The sequence below is a fragment of the Haliaeetus albicilla genome, chromosome 23 (assembly GCF_947461875.1).
Source record: "Haliaeetus albicilla chromosome 23, bHalAlb1.1, whole genome shotgun sequence".
Classification (NCBI taxonomy): domain Eukaryota; kingdom Metazoa; phylum Chordata; class Aves; order Accipitriformes; family Accipitridae; genus Haliaeetus; species Haliaeetus albicilla.
The window spans coordinates 13,075,353-13,094,784 of record NC_091505.1 but is presented as its reverse complement, the minus strand read 5'-3'; the positions used below and the strand labels follow the sequence as shown (position 1 = coordinate 13,094,784).

Genomic DNA, 19,432 nt, shown 5'->3' with positions numbered 1-19,432 from the left:
CAGGAATTTCAAGCGTGTCCAATAGGGTGCCTCTAAGTCTGCCATCTGCCTGTGTTACCTAAACACAGATGTTCTACCTGTCCAGCACACAAGGATAAACGACTATCAATATGATCTATTTATTTTTCTACGCTCCAGCTGCAGGTCACTTGAGGGTGTTTACAATCCTCCTCGCCAATATTCCGTTATTATCCTTTGACCTTAGTTGAACTGAAAGCGACAGAGAACTATACTTATAAACAACCCCTCCAATTCACTTTTCTGGAATAAGACTCTCTTAACTTGGACCAAATGTCAGGGTTGGGAATATACCACCGCCATGCTCACAGAAGGAACTTTCTGTTTCACTCGCAACCAGTCTGACCAATGTGCCTACCCGGCAGGAAACAGCTCATGCCTCATAACCCAGTGGAGAGATGGTTACTGGTTTAAGAACACCCACACTTTCTGTAAAGGTCAAACCCCATTTTTTTGAAACTATAAGCTTCAGGCCATGGAGGAACAACTGCAGTAGCATCCCAACGTATGACACCAGAACGAGCTACAAGTGGTGGAAAGGTAAAGGACAATGTAGTCTAAGTGGAACTCACATATCGGAAGACAAAGACGGTTTTGACCTTCCGTTGGGAAGATATGGGATTTTAATCTTACACACCAGTGTACTAACAAGTAGACATCACTCCCCACTGTGGGCCCTACAAGGCCATTATTTTGCCTGTGGCCGAAAAGCTTATAAAATACTACCAGCCAATTGGACTGGCAGTTGTTAGGTTGCCCGTGGGGTGCCCTATTTACACATTACTTCTAAGTTACCTCAGGGAACAATTAGAAACGTCACAGAAACTTCCCTCATTGAAACTTGAGAACAAACTCTCCAAAGACTAGAAGAAGCACTAGCTAGCACATGGAAAAATCCACCAGCAGAGGGAAAACTAATAGGATGTTCCATTTCAGGAATGATTCCGTAAGTGACCGGCCCCACCATGCCGATATACTACAAAGGGCCTTAGAAAAGGTTGCTTTAGAACTTGGAGACTCTATCAGTGATCGAGGAACAGCCATTGAATCCCTGGTTACAAAACTTGTTCTCTGGATGGGGATTATCCTCATGGTTTAGCAGTTTATTTAGTTCATTGCTAAAGAGTCTTTTAGCTGTGGTTACTATGCTTCTGGTGGCCTGCTGTGTTTTTACTTGCATTTGGAATTGTTTACAGAATATGCTTATGAAATTTGTACAAGGGTATCGAAGAGTCCTCATACAAGACCAACTATAGATGGGCAGGGATGCCTGAAAGAAACAAAGGGAGGACTGTTACAGAAGAAATGCAATTAACTGTATTCTTCTCTCTGAACAGTCTCGTTTAGCGTTAGTAGCTTGGCAGTAGAAGCTAAAGTAGTTGAAGCCTTAGGCCGCGAGAGCTGACTGAGAGTAAACTTTTTGATAAAACTAATGCTGCTAACACAGAACTAGCTGAATCCGGCAGATACGAGCAGAACGAAGAAGATGAGGACCAAGGAAACAATTCCAAGAGAATGAAGTAACTTCAGAAGAAGGCTGGCTCGGCGACAGTGAAAACCAGTAAGAAATCAAGAGACCGCTGACCAGAATTAAGTGATTAGACTTGGGGATTGGGTGCTGGGTATAATTGAGGGGTGCGATCTGGGGTAGGGGTCCCTCTCCAGAGGCACGCAGCTCGAGCTGTGACCTGAGAACTAATAAAAGAGGCATCAGAAACCTTCACTCGGACATTGATTGCATTTTCAGCAGGATCCTAGGGCTGGACCCTGTTAGGGCGGCCGGTGTGCATAAATCCATAACCGTGGCCTGACTACGTTTTCTGTAGAACAGCTGGCAACCTGGAGAACTGAGATTGCAAGATGGCAAATCCACTACAGCTGAGGGTAATTAGGAACAAGAATTAATGGTGGAGGTGGAGAAGGATGAGTTATTTGAACGGACTGTTTGCTCAGTTCCCTTCAGCTGCTATTCCTGACTGCTGTTGGGCACTTCTGCCTCTTGCCTTCTGCTTATTGGGACCTTTTCCAGTACCTAGGTGAAGGCAGTCTGTCTTTAGATGAGAAAAGAAAGGAACCCGCTGTCTTTGCTGCACCCAGCTGTTGCCTACAGGCCTAGCCAAATTTCTTCAGCTTTAAGATGCAATCTCAAGAAGGGGATGCTTTATTCTGGAAGCCAGAGACACCCCGGCGGTCCCCGAATAATTGTGTGTGTCGCACAAATAAAGAGCAATTCTAGTACACCCGGCTAATGGTAAATGAAATGAGCGCTTGCAGCAAACGCTCCCCAGAGTCCCCGCAGAAGGCCGAGGCTTTGGGAGAGAGAGCAGTCCCGTTTGCACAGCTAGGGGAGAAGACAGAGGCAAGAGGTAATTCTGGTATAACGGTGGTATTACGTGCACTTCTGATTTTAATATTTGGGTCGAGAGACAGCAGTTTTTTTCAAATGCTTTTCCAGGGTTTGTTCTTCAAATGTTTTTCAGGTTCCGCACTTAAATAAGTAGGAACTTGCGGTGTTCCTAGCCGAAGGGCAGCCATTCATCCCTACAGTACCTAAGAAGAGCCAATTAGCACAAAGCTTTTTTTTGCCTAGACAAAATTACAGTTGATAGATGCTTCATTCAGAATTTGATGTTATTTTATAGTGAAGTTAGCTACGGACGTGCCATGCCGTGAAGCAAAAACCCCAAATCCGTGCATCGGAAGTACTTATGAGCCTCTCCTTCTCAATTAAAACAGATGAAACTGTTACTCCACTATGATGTAGTGGCTATCCAAAGACCGTGACCGTTCTACCCTCGCTTTTTAGGGGCTCGAGCGACAGCTGGCTGTGTGAACTCCCAGACAAGAGACCTCTCTAAGATGCCTAGATTGTCTGAAATCATCATACTTAAAAACTGTGCACAGGTAATTCTGGGCCGCTGTCGAGAGCCCTCCTGGAGGCACCAGGGCTGGGAGCGACCGCAGCTGCAGTCATCGCCATTTGTGCCGGCAAAACGGAGCAAGCAGACAGCCTCGTCTGCCCGCAGGAGCCCGGGAGAGGCTCTGGGCTCTCTGCGGGCGCTGCTCCGGGGCAGTTTCCCTCTCCCGCAGTCCCGGGAGCTCCAGGGCCGCTCCTTCGCAGAATTCTCCGGGACGCCAACAGCCCGGGGCAGAACGGATGGCAGCCCGCTCGCTCCCGCTGCGGCGCTCTCTGCCTCAGGCGCCCGTTCGGGGCGAGCTGCGGTGACATCGGCCGGTGCCGCCCCCTCGCCCCGCTCGGCGGGCTGCTCTCAGGCCCTGCGCGGCTGCCGCCCTCCTCCGCAGCCTTCCCCGCGCAGGGCGCTCCCGGCCGCCGGGGTAGGGGGCGAGGGGGGGCTGCCCGGCCGCCCTGCGCTCCTGCCTGCGCAGAGGGCCGGGGCGTGCCGGGGCTCCGCGCCGCGAACGGGAGGCGGGCGCCTTTGGGGCACAGCTCGCCGCCCCGGGGCGGCTCGGGGAGCGGCTCGGGCCCCGCCCCGCGCCCCGTTGCCGCGGACGGACCCGGAGAGCGCCGGGCCGGAGCCCGCGGCGGGGCTGGGGCGCCGGGAGGTAAGGCGCGGGCCCCGGGAGCGCGGCGGGACTCGCCGCCGAGCAGAGGGCCCCGTCCCGCCCTGGGGCGTGGGGGGGGGAGCTGGCCCTGGCGCGGGGCTCCCTGGGCCGGGGAGGCTTCTCGGCCGCGGACGCTGCGCAGGGCGGCGAGACCCGGGCGCGCGGGGAGGCGGCCGGCCGCCAGCGGAAGGAGCGAGCTTTTCGCCGGGCGAGGTGGGGGCCGAGCTACGGGAAGAGTGGCAGGGCTGGGCCGGGCCGGGCCGGCGGGGACTGGCAGCGGGCGCTGCTTGCCGAGCCCCAGCGCGGTGGCCGCCGGAGGCCGGTCGCCTGCGGCCGGGGAACGAAACGCCGCTTTTTGCTGCCCGTTCCCTCCGCGCCTCCCGCTCGGCCCCGGGCAGGGCCCCTCGCTGCGCTACCAGCACCGCCCGGCAGCTCCGAGCCAAGGGAGAATGCACCCGCTGGTCAGACCGGCCGTGGGTATTTTTAAACTTAAGTGGTTTCCTTTCTGGAGCGGACCTGGCCCCGAGCGTGGTGTTTTTCTCTACCCGCCTCCAGATCCGTAGCTGACGTGCCACTTCCTGGGACGCTGACTTTGGGCCCGCTGTGCTGCTTGCAGGGGTGCAGCCCCTTTCCTTCCCACCATGGCTCTGTCCTGCGCGTTGAGGCTACCGCACTGGCGCCTTTGCCCTTCGGGTGCTCACTTGAGCAGCCTGCCCGGTCAGGACCACAGCCTGCTGACAGAGAAGAAGACAGCAGCAAAGTGGAAGGAGAAGAAAAAGGCCCGGCAGGGCTGCAGCCTGCCAGGTTCCTCCTGGGAGGAGAGGTACCGCAATTCCAAAATGACCAAGCATTCTTCCAAAGCACCAAGCACCTGAAGCGGTTAGAGCAGTCAGTTGGGGGTTTCACGAACGCCCAGCTCTCCCCAGTAGGAATAGAAGAGCCAGGGCTCAGCTGGCTTCCCTGGAGCTTCGCCTGGGGATAGGAATAATGGAAAAGAAACAAAAAGGTCTAAGAGGAAAGGAGCAGGAGCAGAGCAGTTGCCATACTGGCAAGCAAAAAGTAATAGTCTGTTTGATTTGCAGTTCTGTGCCTGAAAGCAGCTGGCGCTGGTTGCTTTGGAAGCAGATCCAAAAATCCCAGGAAACAATAACGGCAGCTTATCCAGCTGTGGGGTGAGGTTCTCCATGGGCTCAGTGAGCCAGTAGTTGATGGATAGTTATGATAGTTTGGATCATATCCACCTCGCACCTTACTCTGTCTTTTTTTTTTAAATCGGCTTGTATGTGTTTTGTTCTTGCTCGCCCTGCTTCAGGTGCAAGTAGTGGCAGGTTCCGAGGTTTATTTATAAACTGCTGCTGTGTGGGTGGCTGAGCCAGTGAGAGTGGGCAGCCTGTAATTCCCTGCGTGCTACACACAAACTGTGCACTTGACTGCGGTGAATTTAATTAGCATTAGCAAAAAGATGTAGTAGTGGCTGGAAATGTGAGCAGGTAGATGATGCAGGATGGATGCACTGAGTGATGAAAGGAAGCATCTTGCTCTTTTAGGGGAAAACTCCAGGGAGATGGGACTTGGGCAGTCCTCAGAGCAGCAAGGGATGGCCAAAGCCTCTGATTCAGTGGGACAAAGCAACAGAGCCTATCTGAAGCTACAACATAATCTCTTTTTTGTTCCCTTCTCTGCACTTTGGGGTTTTTTTTCCCCTCTGACCCCAGTAACATCTGAATACTCATTCCCCTGGCTTTGCCAGCCTGGAGTCAGATCTCACCCAAGGCTTGGCAGGGCATCTCTGGGTCTCTGTGTGTGGGGAAACGCTGTTCCTGGCCCTGTCTTCTAGAGGGGATAAGAAAGATACCTGGGTTACCCAGGACACCAAGGCATTGCTGGTCAGTCTTCTGCCAAAGGCTCAGCCTTTGAGAGTTGGTCATTGTGGTTCCTGGGTCCCTCTTCCAGCCACAAGTATTCTGCACCAGGAAGGTGCCACGAAAAGGGAGTTTGGATGTTCACATCCAGCTCTGGTGCAGAGCCCATACCAGAATGGTCCTCCCCATGAAGGAGATGGTGGGGATGTTATGCCATAAGTATCAGGAGGCAAGTAGCTCTGGGCACTGCTGCGATGTTGTGCTTTCCAGGTTAGCGAACGCGGTGACTCCACTGTGGAGACTTCCCTATCAAGAGCAGCTGCAGGTAAGATGCGCTTACATGGACTTTTCTCTGTCGTGTTGCCCCAGCTGTCCCTCCTGTCCCCCTTGAGCAACAACCCTTAGCGTCTTAGTCACTTAATGCTGTAAACTCTTCAGACCCTATTTACTGCTGCTTTAATTCTTTAGTTATTGTGAAGGATAGAACTGGGAGGTTCCCTGTGGATGGTGTGTGTGACCAAGTGCTCCAGGCCAGCACTTGGGGACCATGGACACAGGATTTCTCTCTCTTCCCATTGCTCCAAGCAGCTGTGGTGATGAGAAAGGCAGAGTTCCTCTGGGACTATATCCCACTTGCAGTATTCCCTCCTGTTGCCCTTCCCAGAGGTGGGTGATGAAGAGCTGCCCCCTGTTGTGTGGTCCTGTAAGAGTATTTCTGGCTTAGGACTCCTCTGCAGGTGAAGTATCAAAGCCAGAGGAAGATTTTGCAGACACTGGCATCTCGTCTTGAGAAGCTGGGCATAGATGCACAGAAACCTGATGGACTCTGCTGTCCTCTCCAGCCTGTAGTCCCTTCAGTGAGTATCCTGTGGGGACGCTGTCCCCGCTGAGCCACTGACAGTCTCCCACTCGACTCCCAAAGAGTCTCATGGCAGGGGTTACTTGGTTGCAGAGAATGTGTCTGTGGCAGTCTTTGCTAGCTTCTGCTTTGCAGCCTGTGACTGCCAGGGAGTGAAACAAGCCCAGTGATTAGGAGCCCTTTTTTGTGCCCAAGCCTTCCCTGATAAACCTGTCACTGTTATGTCACAGAGAGCCATTTCTTCTTCCCGAGTGGAAGTACTGGGGGCCTCATGCACAAGCTCCATTTCTGCGTTTTGCACATTCATGTGTATCTTCCCATGTTGCCGACAGAACAACCAGGCTGGGTTTTGGCTTTCCTCCATTACTTTCTCTTTTTCTTTTAATCCAAGGCTTTACTTTTCCTTCTTTTCTCCTTCAGCCCATCATTAATGGCTACCGAAACAAATCTACTTTCTCTGTGAACCGAGGACCGGATGGGAACCCCAAAACCGTGGGGTTGTATGTGGGAACTGGCAGAGGTCAGCGCAGGACAAGGAGCTGGGTAGAAAACTGCTGGTATGGGCTGGGTTGGGGCAAGGCTCTGCTGTGACAGCCTCCACCCAAGTTAGAAGCCTGAATCGTGGGGGATGCCAACAGAAACACCACCAAGTCTGGGGCAGCAATTTTAAAACCTCACTTCATTAGCCTCTGAAGAAACACCAGCTTCTAATTTGCTAAATACAGCAGTAAGGACAACAGCTGTGGTAGCAGCCCCTGCAGGATTTAGCTTTGTTATTCTTAATTATGCTGTTCCTGTGTTTTTGGCGTGTGCTGGGGGCCTGTGCTGAGCAGGGAGAGCATTGGGGCGGGGGGGGGGGGGGTGCATGTCCATAAGCAGCAGAGCAACATTGGAGCGTTTGGGATGCATGAGACAGTTTGGTTTTGTGCAGCAAAGATGTGAGCTGTGTGCTCCTTGCAGGCTGCTCAGTGGTGAGCTTGTTCATACCGTCTGTACTGGGTTTTGCTTGCCAGCACCCATAGCAAGAGGTGCTGGGGTGATTGCTGTGTACTTTTCTCATTGAAAAATAATTCCATGGATGCATTTTACCTCTGATAGCATTTAAACTGAAGTGGGAATGCTGTTTTCCAGGCAACCTAAACTGTTTTGCTGCTGTAAGCCCACACCATTATTCTCCAGTTAGAAAACCAGCTTGCTCTGCTCTGGCTCCCTTACTTTAAGAACAGTGCAGTGGGTCATTTGGGAGTTGCTAGAGGACATTTAAAAAGCTCCCAGAGCTCCAACCTCTTCATGGAAGTGAGTGACAGTTATCACTGGCAAAGGGAATTCTGGCAGGTCCTGCAGACTGCAAGTACCCAGAACATCCCAGGATTTAGTGGGGCACTTAGATACCAGGTGGTTTTTTTTTTTTCTTCCTTTTTTTTGTACAGTGGGAGAATTCAGGGGAAAGGCCTCTCACAGTTTATCATGTCAGATGCTACAGTGGTTTATGTGCCCTGAAACAAAACAATTAAATACCTGTCTGTCTCTCTCCAGCAAGAAATATTGTCTGTGTGAAAGCCAACCACATGGAGAACATACCCCCAGAACACAAACAAGTAGCTGAGGTAAATGAGTAAGTCATGTCTGTCCCTAGACTGTGGAGTAGAGGCACTGCCATAACTCTTATTTGGGAGAACGTTGTAATTTTAGTTAGGCTGTGTTTTCAAGTCCATTTTCATGTTGTGAACAGGCCTGACTGGTTGATGGATAAATGGTTTTTTTAAACTTGCATGTTAATGTTGCAGCCTCTAAACTGTCCCAAAGAATGAAGTTAATCAAGTGACAATAAATTCCTGCCAATCTGTTAAAATACATAAGAATTGAAATTATTAAAATGTCTTGTCTTCCAAGAACTTGGAAAGACCTTTCACTCAGTGTATTGAAATCAAACAGAAAAAAAAAGATTATGCTGGAGGAAGGGTCACCTGTTTGGGGTGCACAGAGTTATGCTAAGACCAGCCCAGTTGTCTTCGCTGTACCACAAGTGCCATTTCCCCTCCGCTCAGTGCTATGAGGAGTTCATCCGTCACTCCTCCCTGGACCCCTGCATCCTCTTCCATGAAGGTGGGCACTGGCGGGAGCTCGTGGTACGGACCACCAGGCATGGTCACACCATGGCTATCATCACCTTCCACCCCCAGGAGCTGGGCCAGGTGAGTACATGGAGCACAGAGCACCCAGCAAGAGGCACATCAGGTATCTGGCTGACCTGAGCTTGCTAGGTGTATCGCTGGGGAGAGGTGTTTAATCAGATTACCCAAACAGCTAGGTTTTCCTTTTTTGCTCTTGACAGGAGGCACTGGCTACTCAGAAAGCATTGCTTAAGGAGTTCTTCATGTGTGGACCTGGAACGATCTGTGCCTTGACTTCACTATATTTCCAAGAGAGGTATATGTCTTGACACAGGGAAACAGTGGAAACAAAATCACCTCCTTTTTCTCCCCCCTTCTCTGATCAAAGTCAAATTCTACCAGTTCAGGGAGTGCTTGAAGAGAATGACAGATGTTTGGATGCTTCTTGCAGATGTGGTTTTGAGATGGCCACATCTTTTGTTTTCCCAGACCTGAAATACTTGAATACACTACGGCTCTACCTCATGGGAATTATGAGCCTGAGAAACTAAAGAAAAAAACCTACAGTGGCTTCCCCAAGATAGTAAATCACATTAGCAGCAAAACTGGGGAATAGACCCTAGGACTGCTGCCTTCTGCAAAATAATTTTGATCCTTTTAATGAATACTAGGCTGTGCAAGTTACAGATCCCTTATAAAGAATCAAAATTCTTTGATCCTGTTGAAAGGCTTACAGGAAATAAAAGTTGGTGGGGGGAGAACCATCCTCCCTTGCACATAAGCATCCCAGGAATGGAAATGGAAATCAGCTGCCTCTCTGCTGCCGTCTAACAGCTAGGTTTGTTGTGCTCTGCTAGCACCAGGACACGCTGCTCCCATGAGGAGTCCCCCTTCCAGCTCCTTCACGGAGAGCCACACATCTTTGAAGAAGTGCTAGGCCTGAAGTTTCGCATCTCTCCAGATGCCTTTTTCCAAGTAAACACGGGTGCAGCAGAAGTTCTGTACCAGGTCGTCGGAGAGCTGAGTCAGGCTGGTGGCGACACCATCCTGCTCGACATCTGCTGTGGAACAGGTGAGTGGGGGCTGTGTGACCCTGGCTCCCAGGGCTGGTGCTTTGCGTGCCAAAAATGATCCCCACTATCTAAAGGCTTGTTTCTTCAGCATGGATGTACGGAGTATTTTTGTTTCCCTTGTTTCCAGGCACAATTGGTCTCTCTCTGGCTCACCAAGTGTCCAAGATTATTGGTATTGAGGTGGTGGTGAAGGCAATAGAGGATGCCAGGTGGAATGCAGCATTCAATGGTGAGTTCAAACTAGCCATGGCAGAAAGTTTCAAACTAACTGCTGAAAAAATTGGAAGCAGAAGGGAGCAGAGGGATTTTAACAAGTTACCTCCACACAGCCCCTCCAGGGCAGTACTTCATGTTATACCTAACATCTGGTGAGACTGACTGCTGAGTTCATGTGGCTGCTTTTTGCTTCACAGGAATTTCAAACTGTGAGTTTCACAGTGGAAAGGCAGAGACCGTGTTACCACAACTCCTGTCATCGTGGGAGGATGCCCAACCCCTTGTTGCTGTGGTGAACCCATCTCGGGCTGGGCTCCGTGAGAGAATATGCTGTTTATTTTCATCTTGAAAACAGAGTATTTTGAACAACTTCGGGGAGACCTGTTGTACTGGCTCCAAACCCTCTGCTTGCTTAGCTTTCTAGTTTCTTGCCTTGTTGCTGACAGCAGTTAAAATCCCACAGAGCTGTTGTTTTCAGTGCCTTTATCATGCTTCCTCTTTAAAGCAGACAGCTCTAATCTTTTTTCCATCTTTCATAGGCTCACAGAATTATTTAGGAGAGAAGGAGCCTCTGGAGGTCTGTGGTGCAATCTCCCAAATAAAGCAAGGCCAGCTTCAGAGTTGTATAGGGTTGCACAGGGCTATAAAGCCCAGTTGAGGTTTGAATGTGTCCAAGGGTAGATACCCTTTCCTGAAAATGTTTTACCTAGTATATTTAATCAGAATTTCCCCTTGCTGCAGCGCATCTGTTGCCTCTCATCCTCTTCTTGTACCCCTCTGAGGAGATTGTGGCTCCATCTTCTCTGTAATCCCCCCATGAGGCCCGTGAAGATAGCAAATGGATCCCTGCTCACCTTCTCTTCCCCAGGCTGAATAACTGCAGCCCTCACACTCTCCTTGTGCGTGCCGTGCCCCAGCCCTCTAACTGTCTTAGTGGTCTCCACTGGACTTGCTCCAGTGTGTATTGGGAAGTCCTAAACCAGTCCTGGTGCCCAGATGCAGTCTCACAAGTGTGTGTGGAAGGTTTTATGTGCCTCTGTGTCCAATTTTTCTCTCATCCTTCATCCCTCTGCTTCCCAGAGGGATTTCTCCCACTGCTCTACCCTGCCAAAACAGCTGAGCTGTTAGCAGCATGGGTTGCATCCCTGGCCTTCTAAAAGCCTGCATCTGTGACACGACATGGAAAAATATGTATATTCTTTTTTCCCTGTATTTTTGACAGTGCACTGCAGTTCTGTGATGCTTGCTGTGCGATCGTTCCTTCTGGAGAGCTCATGGTGGTGGGTCACTGGGAAAGCACATTATCTTTTTTTGTAGATTACAGGGTTGTGCGAGCCATCCGAAACTGCAAGCCTATCCGAAGGCTGCTCTACGTCTCCTGCAAGCCAGAAGGTGAAGCCATGAGGAACTTTCTTGAGTGAGCACCCTCCTCTCTTCCTTTCCACTGACCTTAGTGACAGACCCTATTATGTCCAGACAAGGACATAAATATCTGACCTTGGTTTAGGAGGGTTTTTGTTGCGACTGAATTTCACTGGGTGAGTTCTGCAGGTGTGATACAGGACTAGTCAGTGCATGGTAAGAAGTGGTTTATGCTTCTGTGTTACTTTGGGTTTACCTGCAAGCTGCGCTCACTGGTTTAAGGTAGCAGGTATTCTTCGGGTTTTATGTTCCAGCAGGATGCTTTAGTGCATCAGTAAGGAATAGAAAATAATGCAAACATGCTATAATGGTATTGTGCATCCTTCCCCAACAAAATAGCACATCTGGATGTGGGATGTGGAGTCCACTGGGTTCACTGAGGGAAGGTTGGCCCCTAGCCAATGAAGTGAAGCGAAAGGGATTAGTCACCTGCTTAGGGTTAATCATATAGCTAAGTCTTTATCTGGGGCAGGCCTGTTTGCAGGTGATAACTGTCTGCAGGTAACCAATGCAGGTAGTGCAAAACTGAGGATTATTTCCTAAGGGTATCAAGTACCTTTCAGCTGGGATTGCTTGTGAGAAAGGGAGCTTTAAAGCTGCCACTGACTCTTTAGCTTGTCCATGAGGTTTTCAGAGCTGGTTTGGGATTCAGTATTGATGGTTCCAGACCTCAGCCAGTGTCAGCTGCAGACTCTGAGGGATGTTAGCCAAACACACGATACCTCCTTAGTGCATCCTCTGTGCTATTGTGCTACCGATAACGGTGGGAAGGCTTCTGCTGATGGTGTAAAGGATGCTCTCTTTGCTTTCCACAGGCTGTGCTGCCCACCTGACCCAGGGAAGAAGCTGGCAGGAGAGCCATTTGCCCCCGCATTGGCTATACCTTTTGACATGTTTCCTCATACTGTTCATTGTGAGCTGGTGCTGCTGTTCACCCGCTAACAAGGAGGCAGGTATGCCAGCTCTGAGAGCTTGGGAAGAAGCTGAGAGCTACTGTCCTGAAGACTGGAGTCGATGTAGTTAGGATTTTAACTTGTTTACTTGAAAGTTGTATAAAAATAAATAATTTTGCTTTTGCTCTTACTTTGGGTTGCCTAACTACACTGTTCTGTAAGGAAACACTTGGATTTCTGGGGTGAAAAGGTTCTCTGCAGCATTTCATCACCATTCCCTCTCCTGCAAACCTTTTCTTGGGCTGCTGGTTAAAGTAGTCTGGAAAATACCCTCTCTCTGGTGTTGTGGTTTTTCACCGTCAACATGTGAATACAAAGTACTAACATCTACTGTATTTTCTAATACTGCCATGCCATTAGTTCTCTGCTTGCTTCAAGGATATTTCAGGTGTTTTTCAAGTTGATAACGAACTTGCTATGAAGAAACTGTAGGAACTAGAAATCCTCATGCTTGACTGGGAAAATGTTGGCTTTTGGGGTCAGGGAAGTATTTCCTGTATAAACTTCCAAAATCAATATTGAATCTCTATCAGTCACGTGGGTAAGTTGGAGGCAATGAGAAAGTTTCTTCTATAAAACAAAATCAAGAGAGAACAGGTTTCAGTGTCTCTCCTTCCACACCTGCCTCCCCCTTCCCCACTAATGCTTGCTGATACCTAAATATGAAGTGCCCTGTGAAAATGTCAGCAGCAAGAAGTTATTTCCTCACCAGGTTGCTCTGCAATAGCTAATTCAAAAGTTTAGTGTGTTTTGTATCTGTCTTGCCATGCTCACTGACTGGCAAGCTGTGAACCTCAATGTTACGTTAAGTTCTCTCCAGCTCTTCAAAAGGTGGAGCTGCTACAGCCTGGAGGTAGGTCTGAGTGAGCGGAGTTCCCTTGTGTTTTGTGAACTTCACGTTGTTTTGAGGGTTCCTTTTATTTTTCTTTTTAGATTTTTACTTTTATGTTGTACTGAAGTTACCTTTTGGTTTATCCTGGTCATCTAGGCCAGACCAGTAGCAGAACACATTTCTACAGTCAGGCTGTTAAATTTGACTCTTTCATCCAAAAGAGGAATTCCCTATCTGATTTGGGTGAATCAAGGCTGGTAAACTCCCAAGGAAACAGGGGAGCTGCCTGTATTTTTCAGACTTGTAGCTCGAGTCTTAAGAAACCCTGAGCTTGGAATAATAACAACAACCACCAGTTCTCAAGCCACGGGGGCTTAAAATACATTTGTTTAGGACTTGAGACTTACTATGCCAGAAAGGGAGGTGATGGGGAGAATCTTGACAGGCATAGGAAGTGTCACTCTTGTACTGTCCCATGAGTGTAAGATTTTTGCACACTGTTACTGCCTCTTATTTTCAGTTTATAGCAAAGGATGCAGTTTTCCAGCAGTTCTGTTTTGTATAATTATACCTAGGCTTCTCGCTGCAAGATCTGAATGGTTTTCTGCTTACCCTGGCTATGCTTTTGTCAAAAGGAAATTTGTTGCAAATTAGAGGGGGAGAGATAACGACTTTAAATCAGGAAGTAACAGAGGATCAGGAAACCTTTCCACTAGTCTCTGGAGAGCTGAACATACAGGACAGGTTTTATCTGCAATGGGGGAGGGTGGCACAGTGGCCTCACCATCCCTTTTGGGCATCAGGTTCCAGGAGAGCCATAGGGGCAAGACATCTTTTTTGCTTTTCTGGGGCAAATATATTAAGCAATATGTTGTTTGCTGTGTATTAGTGTCTGAGCATCTGAAACTGAAAGCTGCCTATGTAGAAGAGACCTCCAACTTCTACAAGACTTCCCCCGTAGCAGGTTACTCTTGTGCCCTCTGCTAACATGTCCCCGTTTTCCCACTGCTGAGCAAGTGCTATGCGTTTGGCTGCCATCCGCATCCCCAAAACTGGCTCAGTCTCAGCTTTCTGTGGGTAATTTATGGAACGTGTAAGGAAACAGAGGGTGACTTAGAGGTAGGAGCGGTGGCAATGCTCATCGCCGGGCAGGTGCTAGAGCTGCCTGGCTCTGGCCGCATGGTTGCGGGGCATTAGGACCCGGAGGCTGCCAAGTGGAGGAGGCTGAATCCCCCTCCCGCTGTCAGCCTCGCCGCCTCTGCAGCTTTATTCCTCATCTCCTTCAATGGTGACGGACTACCTCCCGCCCGGGCTGGCAGCCAGAGCGAGAAGGCCTCGCTAGGACCAGTTCCCAGGACCGGTTCCCCGGACCGGTTCCCAGCGGCTCCATGGCATCTCCCAGGACTATCACCATCGTCGCCCTCTCGGTGGCCCTGGGGCTCTTTTTCGTCTTTATGGGGACCATCAAACTGACCCCTCGGCTCAGCAGAGATGCCTACAATGAGATGGTGAGTACGGCGGTGGCAGCATGGAGGGAGACGCATTAGTGCTCTCTCCCCTCAACCTTGCGGCAGCAGCAGTGTTTGCAGTGGGATACACGGAGGGTGACCGCTCTGGAGCCCTGAGCGGGAGAGGGAAGAAGCTTATCTGTCTCCTTATTTGATGGACACGGAGAGAAACAAATAATACACAGTGCCGAGGATATCCTGGCAGCCCTTGCCTGGGCTCCATCTGAGCCCATCCATGGAGAAACCTCTTGTGGATAAGGACAGGGAGGGGAGGCAAGGAGGAGGGGGTAGCACAGCACACCGATGCCTGCAAAAGATGGGGACGCAAGGGTCTCTGAAAAGCAAGGTTTGAAGAAGTGCCAGACATGTAGCAGGCACGTACAGCTGATCCCTGGGAGAATACCTACCCCCTAGACTGGGGGTACGAAAAGCAGATGCCTGCTTTGGCAGCCAGATGATCATCCTCAAAATTCTGTGCTTTAAAGCAAGGATACTGAGACTGACTGTCCCTGCCTCACTGGACTTGTGCAGGGGCTAATTCATGACTGTGGAATGCTTTGAGATTCTTAGCTGGCAGAAGAAGATATTATTAATAGTCACCTTATTATTCTCTTTAGCCTGGGAAATGAGCCTCTCCTCCTCTTGCCTAATGGGAAAGGGGTGAGGAGAGGAAGGGAAGTCACTGTGTGCATTTCTCAGCTGGTGAGCTAGTTTGTGCTCCCCTCTGCCCAGGACCAACCCTGCTGCAGAGCTTTTGCCAGCTGCGAGCTGCAGGCAGGTGAAGGACTGGCTGCCACGTTTTGCTTCCTTGTCTATATTTATTTATTCTCCTGCTCCCCACTCCCACCCCCTGTTATATTTATTGCAGTGGCTGAAAAGTGTTGGTATAATTTTTGTGCTCATAAAAAAATAGTGCTGGAAGTTTCCAGTACATTCTGTTCTCTCCCTTTGCTCCACCTGCCCAGCTGCTTTTCCTTAGCTCTCAAATAACATCTGAATTGCAGTGCCTCATCTGCAGCCCAGCAGCATAGGGATCTCACAGAGGAGAATCACCAAAAAGTAACTCGGGAGGAAAAGACTGAGATAAAATGCCCAGAAAACAAAGCTCTTAAGCTTCTGCTACATAAGGGACAGAAAAAAACACTGAGACTTTAGAAGCATTGCAAAATCCTTGCTCTGTAAAGTATTTCTCTGTCCCTTTCTGCTTTACCAAGTCAGGCCTACAGGTAGGAATGATCTCTGTTTCTACAAAGAGAAAGCAGAGGTACTTGGATATTACACAGCGTCATCATTCTTAATAGCCCATATTGTAATGTGTTCATGGCTCATTAGGCTTTCATGCTTTTGCTGCGCTGTGTACCAGGGTGGTCTGTCATGTAATGGAGACAGTTAGTGAAAACCTGATCTTGCCAATCAGTAAGCATGGCTTCTTGCCCCAGCAAAAAGAGAACCTCTGTTACCTACCTACAACACCAAATTTGCAGGTTTTTATTCAGCAAAAAACAGACATGCTAGTTTGTCTATCAAAATAGTTAAAACACCAGAGTACTCTAGGACATGCTGATAGTACATTTCTTTAAAAAGCTGTATTTTTTCACAACTGTTTAAAAATACTCTGCTCTGAGGTTTTATTCACTGAATGTTTAAAATGCATCCTTACAATGCATACACTTAGAGTAAATGTGTCATGAGATCTTCAATTATTTAGTAGCAAATATGACAATGCTGTGTATTTTTTAACCACATGTGAAGTGTAAGCTCCTCATAGAAGGAAGCAGCAAAATTTACAGAGAAGTGGGGAAGTTCTGTGTGCCTGTAGTGCAGGTTTCCAAAATCACCTGGCAGTAAATCTACAATCTGATCAGTGCCCATGAGAGCTGGACAACCTGAGATTCAGCTTCCATTTCCCTCTCCCTGAGTAGAAAGCAGAAAACACAATGGCAAGAATATCTGCAGGGATAGTACACTCAAGTGTAAGTGGAAATAATTTCAATGTCTCCAATAATTAGGAGCTTTATGAAAATATATAAAAAAGAGGAAATACTTGATTGAAAAAAAAAAACCAAACAAAAACAATAAGCCCACGAGTACCTAATGTTCACGTGCAAGAACTTGAATGTGTGTAAGGACAGAGGTTGTTTCTTCCCTGAAACAATGAGGCAGCTGTGTAAGGAGGCTGTCTTGCAGCTTACACTGCTTCTAAATCCAGCATAAACCAGGGAGCAAAGGATGTCACGTCAGCTTGCGTTCATCTGAGGAAAGAAAGGATCATAAACATCTGTAAGCAAAGGATAGGGTTGGTGAATCTCAGCTTTGATGTATAGTCCCATGCTAAGATTGTAGTGCCCATAAACACTGTAAGTTGCTTTGAGGTAGAGACTTCTGCTTTTATTTGCTGTGCCTTGGCTTTGCAGGGACTAGGTGTGTTATTAATTATAAAGGACGAGCTGCTCTTAGAGAGAGGTACTTTTTTTTAACAACATGGTTCTGCATTGCTAATTTGAGCAATCGGAACTTCAGATTTCAGGAGAGGGTACACCTGGCCAGGTCCTAGCTCAACAGATGGGTGCTAGGTTGCTGAACTTTTTCCAGTGAGGAGACAACAGCTTATGAAGGGGGAATTGCAGGTTGATGGTGTTAATATCCCTCCAACAGAAGCTTTAGGGGTACAGATTGGATATTGTGCTAGAGGGGCCTGTGATGATTGAAGTGATCTTTAGGTCATATTGCAGATCAGTCTATTTCAATGGAAGTCACCTTTACTTTCTCACATCATGGTGTTCTACGCTATTACTGCTTGATTTCAGAAACGAGCATACAAAAGCTACGTGCGGGCCCTCCCCATGCTAAAGAAGATGGGAGTCAGCTCCATCCTTCTCCGCAAGAGCATTGGTGCCCTAGAAGTGGTATGTGGCATTGTCATGACACTGGTGCCTGGTCGCCCCAAAGACGTGGCCAACTTTCTCCTCCTCCTCCTTGTGCTGGCTGTGCTCTTTTTCCACCAGCTAGTGGGGGATCCACTCAAGCGTTACGCCCATGCACTAGTCTTTGGGATCCTGCTTACCTGTCGTCTGCTGATTGCCCGCCAGCCTGAGGAGCAGCCGCCAGAAAAGAGGATCCTGTCAGTGAATGGGGATGAGCAGCCACTCATCCATGAAGCAGCTCCTGAGAAAGGCAAAATGAAGGTATCCTAGTTGAGTGCGTGTGAGAAATACGGACCCTCAAGGCAGCTCTCTCCAAAATCACCCAGAAAATTTGTTTTTTATTTACCTATTCATATTTTTTGTCTGTATAAATAAAGTTGCACTTGGGGTCTGAGAGACACGTTATGTCTACACTGTAGTCTTGCTTTTGCTGCTGCCCCGTAAGGTAGAAAAATACAAGCTAGTTTTCACCAGGACAGCTTGGAGGCAGTTAGCAGCTTGGCTGGAATAGCACTGGCCTCAGCAGGAGCTGCAAAACCAGCCTGAGAGCATGGGCAAAGACTTGGCCAGGTAGTCACACTAACTTGGCAGTGGGGAGATTAGTCCCCGAGCATTTGCCCCAAGCCCCATGGCAGTTGGAACCTAGCCTGGATGCACTTCTGCTACACCGCAGTCTTGGCAACAGTGGCTGGGTAGAACATAACCAGAGTGTCCCTGTGCTGGCTTGTGCAGCCCCATCCACAAATCTACATTTCCTCTTCCACGGTCAAGGGGGGGGAAAGGACCCTACTGAGCATAAAAGTGCTGTTTGTTGTGTTTGAAAGGGATCTCTTAGCCTTTGCTGGCTCTGTGCCCAGTCCTTTCTTTGGACTGGTTATCCATGGAAAACATGGGATGCACTATTTGCATCTTCCTTGATTTCCACACTTTGCACAGGCTCTAAAACTTGGACAATGGCCTGATAACAGTAATTTTCTGCCTGCTTCACGCAAGGCAATGGCATCTCTTTACCTCTCTTGGCAGAGAGTAAGGACCCCTGGTGAGGGAATGGGGAGCAGAACTGTCCAAAAAACTCCAGAATATGTCTGCTGTTGGCAAATAGCATCAGGCTCCCAATTTCCTTGCAAGAAAAAAATTCCTTTTTCCACAACTACTGCAACTTTATAGAATTGTCGGTTATTGCTGATAGATGAGGGACTGAATGTGTCCAGGTACCTCATTGTTCATCCCATATACAGCTTCGGTGAGCTGTGGGAGGTCCTGTCACCAGAGCCTGAATCCCCATGTGTTGTATCTGAAATCTTGCAATGTGTCGTAGGAAGCATGTGTTACCTCTGAGTGAGTTTGTTTTTCTTGATGTTTGTCTGTTTTCAGTTCTTCCTTATTTTCTTAATTATTCATGAAAATAAACTTTTTGAAATTTGGAGAAAAATGTCTTGACAGAAACAAATTTTCTTTTTTTGAGAGACACATCTGAAAATATTTTTCCTGTGCTCAAACACTGCACCTAAAAGGGGCAGAATTATGTCAGGGGAATTTCAGAGAAAGACAAGGTGATGCAGGATGGAAGCTGCCTGAACACTACTGTGCTATATATTAATAACCACAGGCATTTTAATTGACCATTTTCATGAAACAGTCTCAGATAAATTTCTGCTTCAGCACAATGTGGCAGTGAGAAAAGACATTAAAACTGCAGTAAAATGTCAGTATAATATCTCTATAAAAATTGATAATGGATGTTCATATGCAGTATATCCAGTTTTCTTATGTCTTCTGCTGAGACAAATGTAATCCCAAATATATATATGCTGAAAAATCCTCCTCCTAGAACCCTAAAGAGTGAGCAATTATCTCTTATCAGATGTGCACCCTGTACCAACAGGCCACCTATGTTAGACAATCTCTTGTCTTTACAGACTACCTTAAGGTCATCCCAAATGCACATAGAATTTGCTTTACTTCCCAAAACACACTTCATCTACCATGCCCTAACTGGAGTTATTATTCACTTTTAAATTCAAAACGAAGTAAAAATACCACCAACTCAAAACCACACCATGATGTGTATTCCTACACAAAGTACT

The 19,432-nt window shown here is 48.3% G+C and overlaps 2 protein-coding genes across 4 annotated transcripts; both read left to right on the top strand.

Annotated features, from left to right (window-relative positions):
- The first annotated feature begins 3,293 nt into the window (after positions 1-3,293).
- On the top strand, positions 3,294-12,211 carry TRMT2B (tRNA methyltransferase 2 homolog B). Of its 3 annotated transcripts, XM_069811230.1 has the most exons (13): positions 3,294-3,795; positions 4,138-4,405; positions 5,715-5,769; positions 6,182-6,301; positions 6,724-6,823; positions 7,840-7,910; positions 8,352-8,498; positions 8,639-8,733; positions 9,275-9,489; positions 9,618-9,719; positions 9,904-10,023; positions 11,024-11,123; positions 11,944-12,211. In XM_069811230.1, the coding sequence occupies exons 2-13, from the start codon at positions 4,224-4,226 to the stop codon at positions 12,068-12,070; spliced, it is 1,434 nt and encodes a 477-aa protein (XP_069667331.1). In that variant the 5' UTR covers positions 3,294-3,795; positions 4,138-4,223; the 3' UTR covers positions 12,071-12,211. The 3 variants fall into 3 exon arrangements, 2 of the variants coding, with proteins under 2 accessions (XP_069667331.1, XP_009922823.2); XR_011329499.1 differs by lacking the exon at positions 3,294-3,795 and having other exon boundaries at positions 3,815-4,405; positions 9,904-10,062; positions 11,944-11,959; XM_009924521.2 differs by lacking the exon at positions 3,294-3,795 and having other exon boundaries at positions 3,817-4,405.
- Positions 12,212-14,067: 1,856 nt separating this feature from the next.
- TMEM35A (transmembrane protein 35A) lies at positions 14,068-17,745 on the top strand. Its single transcript, XM_009924520.2, has 2 exons — positions 14,068-14,421; positions 17,229-17,745. Exons 1-2 carry the CDS (start codon positions 14,302-14,304, stop codon positions 17,613-17,615), a joined length of 507 nt encoding a protein of 168 aa, XP_009922822.1. The 5' UTR covers positions 14,068-14,301; the 3' UTR covers positions 17,616-17,745.
- Positions 17,746-19,432: the final 1,687 nt, after the last annotated feature.

Coding starts and splice junctions, on each gene's coding strand:
- TRMT2B (XM_069811230.1), top strand. CDS start 4,224: ATGGCTCTGTCCTGCGCGTTGAGGCTACCGCACTGGCGCCTTTGCCCT. Junction 4,406..5,714: donor GGTTCCTCCTGGGAGGAGAG/GTACCGCAATTC, acceptor TGTGCTTTCCAG/GTTAGCGAACGCGGTGACTC. Junction 8,499..8,638: donor ACCCCCAGGAGCTGGGCCAG/GTGAGTACATGG, acceptor TGCTCTTGACAG/GAGGCACTGGCTACTCAGAA.
- TMEM35A (XM_009924520.2), top strand. CDS start 14,302: ATGGCATCTCCCAGGACTATCACCATCGTCGCCCTCTCGGTGGCCCTG. Junction 14,422..17,228: donor GAGATGCCTACAATGAGATG/GTGAGTACGGCG, acceptor GCTTGATTTCAG/AAACGAGCATACAAAAGCTA.